The 17244-nt window shown below is 28.2% G+C and overlaps 1 protein-coding gene across 3 annotated transcripts in view; it reads left to right on the forward strand.

Moving 5' to 3' along the window:
- The window catches only part of LOC123299287 (AF4/FMR2 family member lilli), a 444323-nt gene that overhangs the window by 351564 nt on the left and 75515 nt on the right, over positions 1-17244 (forward strand). For all 3 annotated transcript variants that reach the window (XM_044881638.1, XM_044881637.1, XM_044881639.1), the window contains exons 4-5: positions 4788-4886; positions 12504-12546. In XM_044881638.1, coding sequence (XP_044737573.1) covers positions 4788-4886; positions 12504-12546 — 142 coding nt within the window. The remainder of the gene's footprint in view (positions 1-4787; positions 4887-12503; positions 12547-17244) is intronic.

Here is a 17244-nt window from a genome sequence, read left to right on the forward strand (position 1 = left end):
ATATACGTTTTCATTATTACAAAATAGTCATATATTTTTAGTGTTTTTTTTGTGTGTAGTTTTTTTTTTGAAAACATTAAAAAAAAACCTTTGATAATTTAAAATTATTGTCATTAAATAAATATTAAAATAACTAACAAAATGGTATAAAACATAAAAAAAACAATACCTAATTATGTCATCATCAAATCATATCATATCTAATAACTAATAATTATTATTAAAAACTTATCCATCAAAATAGATAGGTAAACATTTATACAACGAACGATATTGTACAGTACACACGGTTATCATAAAAACGATATAATTATTATTGAAAATTATTACTTCTTTTACTGTGAGTTCATTATAAATATTCCACTATAATTTACCTTGTTATTATTAGTATGAGATCATGACACTAAATACTATTTCTTAAGAATGTTACTCTGCTACAATATTAAACCAATCAAAAAATAACTTGTAGGAACAAAAATTGCAAGATTTGATGAGGGATATCATGCTATGACGTCAGATTCGACCCATTTCTCCGGGTTGCCATTACAACCCGGAAATTGTCAGTTATGATCCTAAATGGTAAGAGATAGAATAACATTTTATGCAAAGTAAGGTTTTGCCAGGCAAATAATTTTTGTTATTCCCAGTTATCTTCTTACTTGAATATCGCTTTTAACGGATATTCATCAATTTTAATATCAATTCTCGGCTATGGAAATTTTCGTAAGCGTCGTTGCACGTGAATTGAAACTTTGTTATCAGATCGTCTTGTTTATTAAAACTTAACCCGAGAACCTATAAAAAACGGTAATTGTTAAGGTAAGTTCTTCATAATGAAAATTGCATCGGTACTGATTGACTCGAGCACTTATAAATACACGTATCCTTGTGTTTATAAAAAACAACGAGTGTTGTTTGAAGCAGGATTTAGTATGATGGCCTCTTGTTCTATAATATTTAATAAATGGATGGCCATGTCACGGTATCGTGCTATAAATCTATTGTATAATATATTACTTTTAATTTTTATAACTAATTGGAAGGGGTTAAAATCTTGTGTAATGGTCATTATTGAAAATTGAAAGTTCTTTTGAATATGCTTATTATTAATACAACTAGCTTTTCGAAATCTTAAAAATATAAACCATTTAATTAAACAGTGTGGTATTTTTCAACTGACTACCATGTTAAAACATTATTAAAAATATTAATCAAACATATAATTAACTACATGTGTAAATAAAAGTAATTAAAATAGTTTATTTATAGTAAGTCCGTTCTTCAATCAGTAAGTCTGTCTATTCGTTCATCAGTATATTATTTGTTTGTCCATTTTAAAATGAGAAATTTACAATAGTTGAAGGTAAAAGGTCATTATTTAATAAACAATGTTTATTAACAATGTTATACGTAATTAATTACTTCCATTATTGTATGTAATTCATTAGGAAGTATTTAAATTCAACGAAGTTTGACTTGTTCTTACTTCTATATGAATCCCTTGATTTAAATATAAGAAATTTTAAACAACTAGCTTCGAATAATTTAGCACAATGAAATAGTACTGAAGTAACTTTATGGAACTAAAGTTGACAACACAAAAATTTACCTAAGACATAAAAATTTTTGTGACTAGAAGTAGAGACATTTTGTAAGGGAGCATTCATAAACCTCGTGGCTCGGTTAAAAGGGAGAAGGAATTTATTCAAAAAGCTACGCCGGGGGAGGGTAGCATGAAGTTGAGGTAAGCGTCAATTCAGAAAATACAAAATGTCTTCTTGGCTTGAGAATAAAAACTTTGTTCCACCCAGGGGAGGGTGGGGCTCATAGAAAAGGCTACGGAACGCTACTTGTAGAGGGGTTCCAAGGAGGCTGGAATGGAGTATCGGTTATTGAGGTATCGCCCCATCATGCGTAGTATACAAGCTTCCTTGCCTGCTAGTTTCTAAAACGATTTCAAAGTTTTATCAATCTCTTACTTTAGTTTCTAAGATCGGACGGTTTGTATATTGTATAGCAGCACCAATTTAATTAAACTATCAACACTTACAGAAGTCACATGATGTGTATACGATATTTAGTTGTGTATGATGTTGTAAATAATAATCCATACAATCATTTATTTATGTTCAATGTTAATTTAATGTAATTACATTTTTTTTCCATTTTAATAAATTTCAATTATTAACTCTATTCCTCTTTTTATATGCTCGTCGTTTTTTTTTTTAGTTAAATTTATCACGTATAGATGTCACATTTCGACTCATCCTCTTATTTCTGCCATATAACAAATTATTCAATTTTTTCTTGTACTTCTTGTTCGTTTTTTTATTTTATTTTATTCTGATGCGTACGTACGTATGTGAGCCCAGCTATTATTCTATTCGTGTGGTCTATTTATTATTACATAAGGTTTCATTCATTATTTGTTGGAGAATGAGGAGTATATGTATGTGAAAGGTATATTATTATTGTGCGTTTGTACTCGGTGACGAGTTCGTTTTTTTTTTTATTGAATAACATATCATGGTACAATATGGTTCGCAAAAATTGTTCACGGTAATAATTTTGCCATGTAATGACAGGTATCTTATAATAGAATTACGGCTAGTTGTTGTACACCCACGTTGCCGGGCGATTGCAACTTTAAAAACAAAGACAACCGTGTGCTCTCAACTTTCATTTGGTGCAGAACCCATCTTACTTGCTGATAATGTAGGATTCTATAGATGAAATAACACTGGTACACACAAATTTTATCACAAAAGCATGAATTTACTTTTTGAAAGGTTTTTGACGTGCTAAATAGGAACCTGAGCGCAAAATTACTTCAGCACGTCACGTTTTCAAAAAATTTGTCCCATATTATGGAAAAAACTTGTTTTTTCCCTAAATTCGAAGGCATGTTTCATCGGTGAATATTTTTTTCTCACGAAAATATTTATGCCATCAGAAAATATCGTTCATTTCCCTTCAATATACTGTTTGAACTGTCTAACGAAAAATAATCTACTTTTTTAATGTTTATAACATCCATATTGACTCCTTGACGCTTTTCTATCAAGATTTTTCATTAAAATGGAAGTGTTAAACAGAATTTTTTTATTAGAAACATTTTATACTGATATTTTTGAATTCGGAGAAATTAGGATGCTATTGATAATGTCTTTGATAAATTAGCCAACAAAAATTGTGAAGACGTATAGGTAGAGCTTAGGCTAGGTAAACAATCCTAGAATCGATACCAATTACTAGAAATGTATATTTTATTAATAATTCCATTTTTTGAACCATTTTGTAAGTACTTCTCTGTGCAAGAGAACGTCATCACATTACATAGTTTTTCAGGAGAGAGATGTGATATTATCCTTTTTATATTTTAGGATAGAATGAAGAAACAGGAACTCAATGTTCCATGTAATATAAAAACAATTTAATGTTTTTCACCTCTTTTTTTTCGTTCACCGTCGTTCTGTTCCTGGTAAATTGTTCCTATATATATGCTGAGTACTTTCCCCGCGTTCCTCTTTTCCATAGCTCACACCTCTTTACGCAACCATATATAAATATATATTTCCCATTTTCTATTTTCACTGGTAATAAAAATTTTTTGTTTTTTTAAAAACAAATTAACAAACCATAATAAATGTTTGAGAATGTTATGTTTTTTAACTAAAAACTAACTTTTTTTGCTTTTTTGTTGAGGTGGGGGGAGGGGAGTATAGAGGTTGTTGTTAGGTTTAATTGGTATTTACATTTAAATAAACATATTTTACATGGATTGTTTAAGGTTAGGATTTTGTTTGTGTTTATGGTTTTAGGTCTGAGTTAATTGTTTTTAGTATTCTGTAACTGAAAACCATAGTAACATCACATAAAGAAGCCCAGATTCTCTAGATACGGTAACCATTAGTACACGAAAGATGCAACGCATGGTCGACATTTAGAGCGCGGTTTTGTAAATATACATCACTGTCTTCAGTACCTGCGAACTTACTGAAACATATACGGGGTGTTCCTGTGACTCGATGGTCTTAGCTTAAGAGTGTATTCTCTGAATAATTTTAACGCGAAAGTGCCTTTTGGACTTTTGTCCAAAAACAAAATTTCTTAAGCTATGGGAACTATTAAATTTAACCAATAAAGTTGAAGCATTGTTGAGTAAAGTACTAAAAAGTAGACTCTTAAGCTATGACCATCGAGTCACGGGATACCCGGTATACTTTATATTCTATTAGATTGTGCGACGAATGCTTAATATTTCATCTCTTGCAACACACGGTTGTTGCAAGGCTTCCACACACCAAAGTTTTAGGACTTTTTTCGATTCCTATGATTTAGTGTGTGTGCAGGCTTTATAAAAATAGAAAGAAATCTACGAAGAATTTTTCTAATTTAGCTAAAAATTATTTGCTTGGAAAGTGAAAGGTCGAAAACCTAGTGTTATTCCTACATTTTTTTAAATAGAATTCGGGTCTATATCTCAAAAATGGTAACCGATTATTACTTTTTATCGTTTTAAATTGTATGCATAAACGTTTTCATTATCCCCACTTGATCGATTTTGTTATTCATAAAAACGAAAAAAAACTATTTTCATGAAAAATGTTTTAATTTCATAATTGTATTTATTCATAAGTTCCTATGGGATTACCCACAGCTATTAAACTATTTAAGTAAATATTGAAGTTAAATAGTATCCGGGTTTTAAATTACCTTGAAATATAAATATGGATTTTTTTTAAAAATTTTTTTATACTAAATCCTGTTTTGTTCTCTCGTTACAGGAAATGACTGAAGTTGCAATTCCATTAACAGCAATTGCGGCAACACCTCGAAAAGAATTGGATTCAACATTTCAATTTACGCCATCATTAGTTGGAAAGGTAAGCCACGATTTTTTAAATCTTTATTTTGTAAATATATTCAAATTCCTCAGCACGGTATGAAAATTCATTCAGCTTGATATCTCTTTTCGTTTTTGAGTTATCGTGTTGACAGACAGACAGACGAACTGACAACCGAAAATGGATTAATTAGGTGATTTTATGAACACCTATACCAGATAAAATTTTGTTCGTAGGGTCAATATTTTTAGGCTTTACAAACTTGGGACTAAACTTAGTATACCTTGATATATTTCATATATATATATGGTATAAAAATCTATTTAATTAATTTCTTTTTTGAAATGTTTTGGAAAGATATGTTCCTCGCGCCGAAAAATCGTCAACATTTTTTAAAAAAAACCAATCAAAAACTTAACAAATATATACTAATATTGTCACCCCGACGTCTTGAAGACCCCCTCAATAATTCCATTATAGAGACGCGTATGCCTCTTGTAATAAATTAAAGCCTATTATGTTAATAACACACAATTTAATTAAAACAGATCCTTTATACCATATGAAGATATTAAAATAATTGGCTCTTAGAACTAGTAAATAATTATATAATACACTTTTATCTGAAAGTCAATTAACTAAAATCTTTTTTATTTTTATTTTTGAATGTAAACATGTTTACACTTATGTATGTTTATATAATAAACACACACTTATGAATTAAATTAATTTAAATCCTATATGAATTAAAATAAATCTTATTAAATCTTATAACAAAATCACAATATTATAGTAGACTATAACACACTGGTGATGTTTGTAAGAGGAAGAACAGTCAATAGTTATGATACAAGTGCTGGCAACGTTTTCGATAGTTTATATTTCCGTGTGAAACCTCGTAGGGATGAAGTATGCCTTCAATTTTCTTTTGATATAATGTCTAAGCCACTATCGAGGAGTCGTTAGCCTGTTATATGGGTCGGAACTCTGATTTGGACGATATCTACATCAATTGTTAGAATCGTTCTAAAAAACATTTATAGCCAACTTCGAGGGCCCTTCCGAAAATTTGTTTGGAATTCGATGAAATTCGGTGGATGGGATAATTTTGATTCAGAAAGTATAAAAATCCGGTTAATTTAATGATTGGATGCAGAGTTTTTGAGATATCGCAATATTTGGATCAATTTTAGTCCGTATCTCAAAAACTATTCGACCAGTAATCAAATGCACCCGGTTTTTGCACTTTTTGGGTCAAAATTACCTTATATACACTGAGTTTTATCGAAATTGGAGGTAAAAAAAATTTCTCGATTTTTTGCAATTTTTTTAAGGGGTACTTACCCCTTTGAAAAAAACGAGAAAAACGAAAAAGAAAATTTTGTTTTGGAATTTGATGAAATTCGGTGGATGGGATAATTTTGATCCAGAAAGTATAAAAATCACAGGTTAATTTTCATTTTTGTTTTGTTCATTCATTTTTGGTCATTCTTAAAATGAATTTAAACTTAGCAATTTGAAGCTTTTTCGGAAAAATTCACTAGTAAACCGATCTCAAATTCTATTCCATTTAGTAAAGAATTATCTAAAATTAACTTTTTTATAAGTTTGCCAGCTCTTATATCATTTATAGAGTGATATATACAACATGTATAAGACTTATTAGAAGTGGTGGGATCAAGAGTAGGGATAAAAGAGGTGGTAATAAGTCACTAAGTGTTAAGATTATTATACGTATAATATACCACATATAGTAAGTATATACATGTATACATATACATAGTAATGTATAGTGTAGTGTTTATGATATATTAAGGCTTTAATAAGGACTTTATAGAAGGTTTATTTTATCCAATGTATCATTTCAATCTTTTTTATAAAGATAAAAATTAACTTTTAAACACTGTTGACTGTACTGTATACTGTATGTGTTGTATATAAGAAGGAGCTTTTTATAAATCTGTTTAATTTATTTTATTTAATGATTCATTACTCATTAACACCTGTTTTTGCAATTATTAACGAGAATGGAATATTTATTACTCACTCTTTTAAAATGCAACGTAAGGTATTTCTAGTGGAGAGAGATAGAACGGGATGTCTTAAAAAGAGAGAAAATATAGTTGCTGTTTTGTTATAAATACGTTGCAGCTTGTACAATTTACTTCTTTACTAAACTAAAAATTCGTCAAAAAGTAATCTTTTTTGTTCATTTAGGTTCGAAGCTTCATTATATCTAGTTTTGTTTGCAGTTTCTTTCTATATAAAATGGCTTCTATAATTTTTTTGACTACTTTATGCCTTTGAAAAAACTATCTACCTCTTTGTAATATTTCGTGTAAGACCATCTCACAACGAACAAGATTGCTAGAACTTTGACTGTCTGTGGCATCGTAGCGCCTCAACGGATGAACGGGTTTTTATTTTTTTGTTTCGTTTGAAAGGTAATTTAATGGAGATAGTTCCTAACCATGTTTCAAGTGCGACTTTAGGGTACCGTACCTTGAACAACTAAAAAATAGGCGATGATCTTCATAAACCGGTTCAGTTTGTAGAAGGCTCTAGGAGAAAAGGTAATTTAATGGAGAGTGTTCTTAGATATGTTTCAAATGCGAGTTTAGGGTTCCGTAGAGAAAATTTCCGAAGTTAATATTATTTCGCTTACACCTTTACTGCCGTGATGAGAGAAATTTTCAATATTTCACGCAGGACTTACATAAGAAGGTAGAAAAAGTTTCAACCACATATATCAAATTATTTATGTTTTAATTCGAGCGTGTACAAAATACTCGTAACGCGAGGGCTGACGGGCTAAAATATTACTGATCAAATTATTTGAAACGGAAGTCAAGATATGTAGTTATATCGACCGAATTTAGGCGAAAAAATTCCAAGAACCCATGGACAGCTTTTTGATGAAATCAGAAATGTATCGTATCTCGATATCTTTAGCAGATACAAAACAATTAGATATGTTTTTAAAATCAACAAACAGTTAATGATGCAGAAACCCCACATTTATTTTATAATTCTTCGAAATTCAACAACAAAATACATTTTTATTGACTTACAATTAAAAGTATAAATGTCCACATTACCAACTAAACAATAAAACACAAAAAAGTAAATAGCGTTAAATAACGCATGTTAGTTTTAATAACATTTAATTACATTATTCACGTACGATGAAAAAAATAATACAGGGGTGTGAAATTAGTGAGTTCTGTAGTGGGTAGCTTTTATAAATGTTTTTTTTTTTTTTAAAACTAATATTTCCTTGTACAAAGTGAGGAGGGAGCATGCTGGGAGGGGGGGGGTCAGAGGTAATACATAAATGAATGAATAATATGACATGTATTACAAATTATAATTTAAAAAAAATTATGGTGCGTGTTTGAAAATGATATTGTGTGTGTATTCCGTTTTTATTTACATAAAATTATTTTTTTTTTAAACATAATTTTTCCAACATTTTCCCTTTTTTTTTCTCTCTATTCATGAAATAAATTTGTATAAATATTTTAAAAGTGATAAATTCACGCTGTATATATTAAAAGGGGAATTGTTTCTATTCTAGTTTTTGTAATTAAAATTTTAATGATTTAAAAAAATAAATTTTAACTATTTTCTTTTGATGTGTCTTAGCCACCATCGAGGGAAAAATTTTTGTTTTGTAAATTTGATGAAACTCTTTGGATGGGTTAATTTTGCTCCAAAAAGTTTAAAAATCAGGTTGATTTAATGATTGGATGCAGAGTTTTAGATATCGCAAAATTTTGATCGATTTTAGTCCGTATCTCAAAAACTATTCGATCAGTCATCAAATGCATCCGAATTTTGTTCTTTTTGGGTCAAAATTACCTTATAGTACAAGATCCGAATTAAGGTCGGCCTTCACCCATCTCTTTACCGAATGAAAGTTATTTTTTATGAAATGTAAAATATTTACAAATATCCCTGTTGTGGGTTGCCCTAAAAAATATGGTCCAGACAACTTTTAATAAAAATATCAAAACTTGGAAAGCTTGTAAACTTAATTTTTTGACTGATATTTTGTGGACAATCATATATCACCGTATTTGCAATAAAATTATCTTTATTTATATATGTGAGGCAATGAATTAACAGATGAACGTAATTACTATTCACAAGTTGTTTAAATGCGAAAATAGTGAACGAAAAGAGGCAGACAGCATAGCTGCTGCATATTCTTTATGGCTTTTACTTTCGAGTAGATCAATATTCGTTAGATATGTAAGTCAGTGAAAAATTTCAAAAAATTTTACTCTTGATATTTTCACTAAAAGTAGTCTTGACCACATTTTTTTAGGCAACCCATTGCAGGGATATTTGTTAACATTTTATATTTCATAAAAAATAACTTTCATTCGGTAAACAGATGGGTGAAGGTCGATCCTAATTGGGATCTTAGACTATTATATACTAAGTTTTATCCAAATTGGAGAGAAAAAAATTTTTCGATTTTTTGCAATTTTTTTAAGAGGTACCCTTTGAAAAAATCGAAAAAAATTTTGAAAATTCTTTTAATACAAAAGTTTTCCATATGTAGCCAACTTAGCTTGACACCCTGTATATTTGTATCTTGAATAATGTCAAAATGATTTTGAATAATGATCGTGGGACTTCTAAACAAACCACAATAATCAGAAAATAAATAATATTGATATATACAAATTCACTCATTTATAAAATTAATTGTAATTATTATCATTTTATATTAAAAAAAAAAGGAAATAAATAATAAACTGATATCAAGTAACTGTAAAATTACAACACTGGTAGCTAATGAAAGAAAACTTAATATCTTTTTTACCTTCTGTTGCTATTTACCTCACTTCACTAGCACCAGCGCTCTGTAGCTGTGTGTAATAAACACCATTCCCCTTACTCTTCACTACTTCTTTTATGGTGATGATTGTATATCCAGTAAATTATTATATCAAAGTAAATCTATTTATAAATAATAAATTCTGTATAAAATTGATTAAAATCAACAAATATGTTTATTAAATATTATACAGATTAAGGTTGTTGTCTTGCTACAATATTTATCCCCTTTATGATGATCTGTCCGTCTCTGTCAATACGATAGCTCAAAAATGAAAAAAATATCAAGCCGAAATTTTTATAGTGTGCTCAAAACATAAAAAGTGAGGTCAAGTTCGTAAATGAGCTTCATAGGTCAATTGCGTCTTGGGTCCATAGAACGTTTTTTTTTAAACCGTTAGAGATAGAACAAAAGTTTAAATGTAAAAAATGTTCCTTATAAAAAAATAAACAACTTTTGTTTGAAACATGTTTTCGTTAACATCATTATTTACCCGTGAAAGCGCAAATTATATAGCATGTATTATATGGGAATATCAATATATGTATTATATGGGAATATCATTGTTTTAAGATGGTATTTCAACAATTAACACAATCAATTTTTATACCATGTATATTTGAAATATACTTATTATACCATGTATATATGAAATATACATAGTATATTAAGTTTAGTCCCAAGTTTGTAACGCTTAAAAATAATGATGCTAGGAAAAAAATTTTATCATAGGTATTCATAAAATCACCTAATTAGTCCGTCCGTCTGTGGACACGATAACTCAAAATCGAACAAATAATAACTCGAGCTGAAATTTTTACAGCGTGCTCAGGACATAAAAAGTGAGGTCAAGTTCGTAAATGAGCATCATAGGTCAATTGGATCTTGGGTTCGTAGGACCCATCTTGTAAACCGTTAGAGATAGAACAAAAGTTTAAATGTAAAAAATATTCCTTATCAAAAATTAAACAACTTTTGTTTGAAACATTTTTTCGTAAACATCACTGTTTATCCGTGAGGGCGCTAATTAGGCGGAAATTTTATAATATGTACTATACTTGATTATCAGTTATGTATGTGTCACATGTTTGTATGTGTTATGTGATAAAGAAATCAACACTGACTATGCATAGTATTTCAACAATTAACTCAGTCAATTGTTTTTTTTCACTTGTTTCGTATTATATTCTCTTAAACTGTTAGTTAATTTGTGTTCACATTTTCGCCCCAATCAATTTTCTTTTATCAAAATTTACACATCACTTAATTTAATATTTTATAAATTACAACAAAAAAAAAAATCATTTAGTAATAATTAAAAAAGAAATAAAAATAATATAACATTCAATGTACAAATTTTGTGCTTTTCAAGCAAAAAGAAAAAACCGAAATTGTATACATGTTAAAAAAAATTGTATATATTTTATATAATCTCTCATAATAGGTACCTTATTTATTTATTTATTTACATTTTTATTCGGTTTGTTTGTCTATCTGTCTGTCTGTCTGTCGGTCGTTCGTCTATGTATGTTCTCATTTTTGTTACGTGCAAAATAGCTGAACACAAAATTTTTCGTTTGTGTACACCGTGTTATGTTATGTATAGAAATGAGATAATGAGATATACATATCGTATATGTATAAGTGAATATGTGTTAAAAAAACATTTTTAAAATAGGGAACTGTTGACCCATTTTAATTTTATAAATAAAATATTATATATTTTCATTCTCCGCTAAACAAACTCATAACATTTTATTATTCAAAATATATAAATACAATTTTTATTCATAAATATATGAATTTTTATTTTGAGTTGTTTTTCTAAATAAAAAAAACCGAAAAATATTTAAAGTGATCGTTTTGAAATAACGTACAAAAATTTCTTACAATTCATTGTTTAAAACCTCATTAGAGAAATATTTTAATATTTAAACGTTGGCTTTTTAAAAGTCAAGGATTTTGAAATTACAAGAATATCGCTATAATTGATAAAGATATTGATTGTCAGAGGCGATAAAATGTTTCGAGCAATCTTTGTAATTTTTAAATAGACCATATGTCTTAGTTAAAGCTTTCTTAATTGGTGTTGGAAAGCTTTCTTAATTGGTGTTGGTCTTGCAGAGTTGAGTCTTGGTCTAGGTCTTGCAAAAGTAATCTCAAGCTTGGTAACCGGTTTTTGTAAACCGAATATTTTACAGAGACAGTAATTGATATAAAAAATACCTAAAAAATATAAGATAAGAGAACCAGTTACGGAGTAGAGTCAGCTTTTCACTGAGTCTGAAAATCTAGGTCAAAAAAGGCTTGGCCTTGCGCAAATAAGTCTTTGTCTTTTAGAGTTGCGTCTTTCTTCAATTTTTCATCGGCTGCACAAACGCTCCAGTTTACCTGTACAGACAAACCTCACCGGTATACCGGAACCTCACCGGTATATCGGATGTGTGACGAGTCTTAAAGATACCCCCCTTAAAGTACGTTAGTTTTTGTTTGACCAACTAGCCTGGATTTTAACTACCCAACTAAAATTTTCCACCTATCGATTAATTTTCTAGAAAAAAATGAGAGTTGATATTTACCCGATAATAGTATAAATGAGGCTTTAGCATATTTACACAACTGTAAATGAAATGTATTTGTAAATAAAATAATAACGATATGATGATGCTACTAAGTAACAATAATATTCGTTAAACAATTCATTGAAATAATAATAACAACAATTATAAAGTTTATTACATGCCTAATCAATTTTATATTATTTATATTTATATTAAACAATCTAATTTGTATTTTGTTTGTTACAGTTCACGGATAATGTTCCTTCTTCATTGCTTGATACACCAAAAAGTAAGTACAATTTAAATGACTACTATTCAATATTTATTTATTTACAGTGAAATTTGTTTATAATGACGCAGCTTTTGTATATGACATAATTGTATATAGTTTGACTTGTTTAACTTTTTGTTTATTTAATGTGACACTAATTAGTATGACCAATGCTTTTAATAATATTTGATAAATAATATGTTGCTTTTTGAATTCAGTGTCGAATTACTGTCTAAATTTACGTTGTATCTACGAGTTCCTGCGCCAGCTATTGTGATTTACTTATAAACGAACGTCACCGAAATTTACAAAAGAAATTTTTGTATTTATGAATCACTAAATCTTTAATTTACACCACTTGGTGATGGCTAATTCGAAATCATAGAATGGCTAATTCGAAACTAGAGAACGCCATGACTCAAAACTTGATTGTCATTGGCTGCATATTGTTTGTTTACATTATTGGAGAGACACAAAATCTCTATGCATCATATGATTATGACATATGACTATGACAAGGACACAGAGGAATTCAGTGACTGTCTTCTCTGTCATTCATCACATCGCACCCACTTACAGGCTAGCAGATCTCTTGCGTTCTCTCAGCCCCCATAAAATTTTCAGAATTGATTAAGACTTAATCCAATTTCATATTTAAACAAATCAAGCTTTTTAACCAGAATTGCCCTGGCGCTCGTACATCCTTAAAGCAAATGAAATTAACTCTAAAATTTATAGGAAACAATGTAAAGCAATCCACTGTATTTTAAGCATTTTTTGGCTACAGGTAGGGTAATTTCTATGCAGAAAACTTTCGAATTATTATAATCATTAAAATTTCAGTAAAATAAACACAACTTCGTTATTATAATACTGAAACGAAAAGTTTTAGACAATAAATGCCATCTACATTTACAATTCACAAGTTTTTAAATAAATAAAAGTTTTTCGAGGTTATGTAAATAATAATTTGTAGTAACCTTGATGAAATGGATATTATTACAATATTCTTTTTATTTGATATTATTATGAGCAGCAAACAAATAGCAAGCGATTTACATAAAACCTACATCAAACAAAATATGTGAAAAACGTCTTATTTTTAATAGTTAAGTTTGTTTCTACAACATCCATGTATATTGAATTGAATGTGAAATGGAATGAAGTAGGATTTAAAGAAGGGATGATAGTGGGAGTACTTTTAGAGAGTAGATATAGAGCCAGCCATCTTAATAATATATTCATAAAGCAACAGTTATCAAATATTTAGAATTCAAATTCAAACAAATAGATTATATAAATAATATATTTCTCAAACATTTTAGTAAATTCAACAGAATATTTTAAACAGAAAGATCTTTACACACAGTTTTATATAAAAATATTTGGAATAGTCATCCGTTTAAGTGAAAACAGAAAAAGGTTGCAGGGAACTATTAAAAATTAGCGCTTAAAGAACAAGTCACTGTTCTAGACCGCTTTGAATCATTTTTAAGGAGATATGCAGCGATTGAATAATACTAGGAATTTCAATAAAACTTTATAAATACATTTTTTGATTAACAAAATTTCCAAAAATCACAAAAAATTTCAATGTCACCGGACCTTTTATTATTATTTTTTCGTTCAAAGTTGGCTGCAAAAATTATGAATTATATTGGTTATGCTTTTCAATTGGATATTTCTATATCAAAAAATCTAGAGAGTGTGATAAAAAAACTATCTAAAATATTTAGACAATCTTGCAGTTTCTAATTATGCCATAAAAATATAAGGTTGTCGATGATATAAATATCAAAATTTTAATTTAATTATGAGTTCATCAAAGGTCCATTATTATGATTGAAGAGCGATATCTATATTATCAAATTTATAAGCATCAATTGCACACAATATATTATATATTTTTATAGTTGCGTGGTATTGTAAAGCTAAAAAGAAGTCATTACTTGACTACAGAGCATGCATTTTGTTTTTTTGAATGTACCGTGCAATAAACCAACACTTTTTTACAATACTGTAGGTTTACAATCACGTATGTTTAAAATGAAGCATACTGTATAAAAGATCATATAAATTCCACTACCTAATTAATGATTATTGATTTTTATTATTAATAAGTTGATTTGTAATTTAATATTTCCGATAATCTTTATATTACTTTTTTCTCTTCATTTTTCCTTTTTATTTCGGAGGAATAAACTTTTTTTTTGTAAAGAATATTTATACGCGTAACAACAAAATATTAACTTTGTTATCATACTATCTCACTTCATCACATACACAAAACAATATATATATATATTTTCTATCTTTATTCAAAGAACAATAATAATAATTATGATGAAATATCATATTTCAATAAATAATAAAACATTATTGTTATATACTAAAATATACAATCATCAAACAAAAGTTGTAGTAAGTTTATCATTTTGTTTACATAACTAGTTAGTTCGTTTTGATGATAATACTCATACATACCAACCAACTACCATGCTACCAACATTATAACAATCATTAAATTAAATAACTAAAAACTTGTATAGATGTGTGTTTTTGTGTATTATATATTGTTTTGTTGTCAGTACTGTATACAGTATCGGAAATTTTTACTTTGATTACTGGTGGTGCCATTTTAATTAGTGGTGGGGCTTGTTATGTTATTCCTTACTAAGAATTGAATCGATTTCTGTGGTTCTAAAAACTACCATCGAAGCCTTTTTTAATTGACAACAAACTGAATGAAATAAAATTCAGGCATCAATTGATAACTGGTTGTTGCAATCCACCAACTGGCGATAATAATTCGTACTAACTAAAAGCGGATGTGAATCCCTTTTTATAATTTTAATTTAGAATACCGGTCAAAATGAAATCTTATCAATGATGCAATGATTTAAAAGCGAGAATACTATTATAATATAAGATTGTCATAGTTTCTTGTTGCGTGTTGGGTTTAAGCATGAATTTCTTTTTTTATTTTACAAAAGAATGAGTTTTTTTTTCGGATTTTGACCCACTTCCAAATCATTGTGTCTTCTTTAAAGGCATAGTGTGCTATCAAGAAAAAGGCTACGATCAGATCTTGGAATTTTCGTGGAGACATTTTTAACGATTCTTTTATTAGTGATAAAATTTGTGTCTGACCAATTATAATCATTAATATCCTTAAAACTCAAAAACACATTTTCTTTATTTTCTCACAAATATTAAAAGTTAAGTAGTATCAAGATTCATATCCCCAGATTATACCTTTATGACGTCACAAAATCAGGAATCATAATAAATTTCCAATACTGTACAAATAAAATAGCATTATAATAACTGCTATACATATTATAAATAATAGAAATATTGTCTTATAAAACATATCATAACATTAACAATAATAATAATATTACAGTAAATAATATAGCGGTGTGGTATATCACGTGACTTCCGCTTTTATATTAGTTGTATTTAATAATAATAATAAAATATTTTAGCGAGGTTTTTACTTACACCACTCACATACATACACATTATAACAAAGTATAACATGACTACTAGTATTAGTTCAACTGCTTGACGGCTAAAAATCAAAATAGTAGGATTTTAACATGAAATACAAAAGCTATAACTTGTTATGGTTTTTCTTTCTATTTAATGTTCTAATGATGGAAAAAAGTATCATAAATTATTTTTCTAATTGGTATTAAAAACTTAACGGAACATTAATTATTGTTATGAATTATATATTTCTTTTATTTACTTGGATCGATAATTTTATTGAAGAAAACGAAGGAGAAATGCTTTCATACATAATTTTATTTTAAATGAAGTGTACAATTATTTAATATTAATTTTGTATTATCCTAACTTACAATTTTTAATTGTTGATGGTTGAAACCTTAAAATGATGCATGTTCTTTCAGAACATTTTGAACACAGATGATAAATTTCAGGCCGGGGAGGGGATAGCAAACAGCTTGTAACTATTAAGTAATGAATCGGAAATAACCCTATAGATTGGATTAGCTGATCCAAGTGTTTTCTTCACACTAAATGTTCTCCCTTATGGAGATATGCAAGGATTGAATAATACTAGAAATTCCAAGGTCATCGGGCTTTTCATTATTATTTTATCGTTCAAAGTTGACTGAAAAAATGATGAATCATATAGGTTATCCTTTTCAATTGGATATTTCTATATCAAAAAATCTAGAGAGTGTGATAAAAAACTGTCTAAAATATTTAAAACAATCTTGTAGTTTCTAATAATACCATAAAATGTAAGGTTGTCGATGATATAACAACAAAATTTTATTTTACTTATGAGTTCCTCGAAGATCCATCATTTGATGAACAGAGACGACTATAGTTAGAGTATTGATGATTGAAGAGCGATATCTATATTATCAAATTTATAATCATCACTTGCACACAATATATTATATATTTTTATAGTTTCGTATTATTGTAAAGCTAAAAATAACTCATTACTTAACTACAAAGCATTTATTTTATTTGAATGTATGTGCCGTGCAATAAACCAAAACTTCTTTACAATACTGTAGGTTGACAATCACCTTAATAAATTTTAGATAAATGTAACATACATGTATGTACATTTTGCGAATGTTTTTATCATATATTGTATGTTTTAATATTTTAAATAACATAATATTCACTCACTAATATTAATTATATATGTATTAATAAATGTATATACAT

The sequence above is a fragment of the Chrysoperla carnea genome, chromosome 4 (assembly GCF_905475395.1).
Source record: "Chrysoperla carnea chromosome 4, inChrCarn1.1, whole genome shotgun sequence".
NCBI classification, from domain to species: Eukaryota; Metazoa; Arthropoda; class Insecta; order Neuroptera; family Chrysopidae; genus Chrysoperla; species Chrysoperla carnea.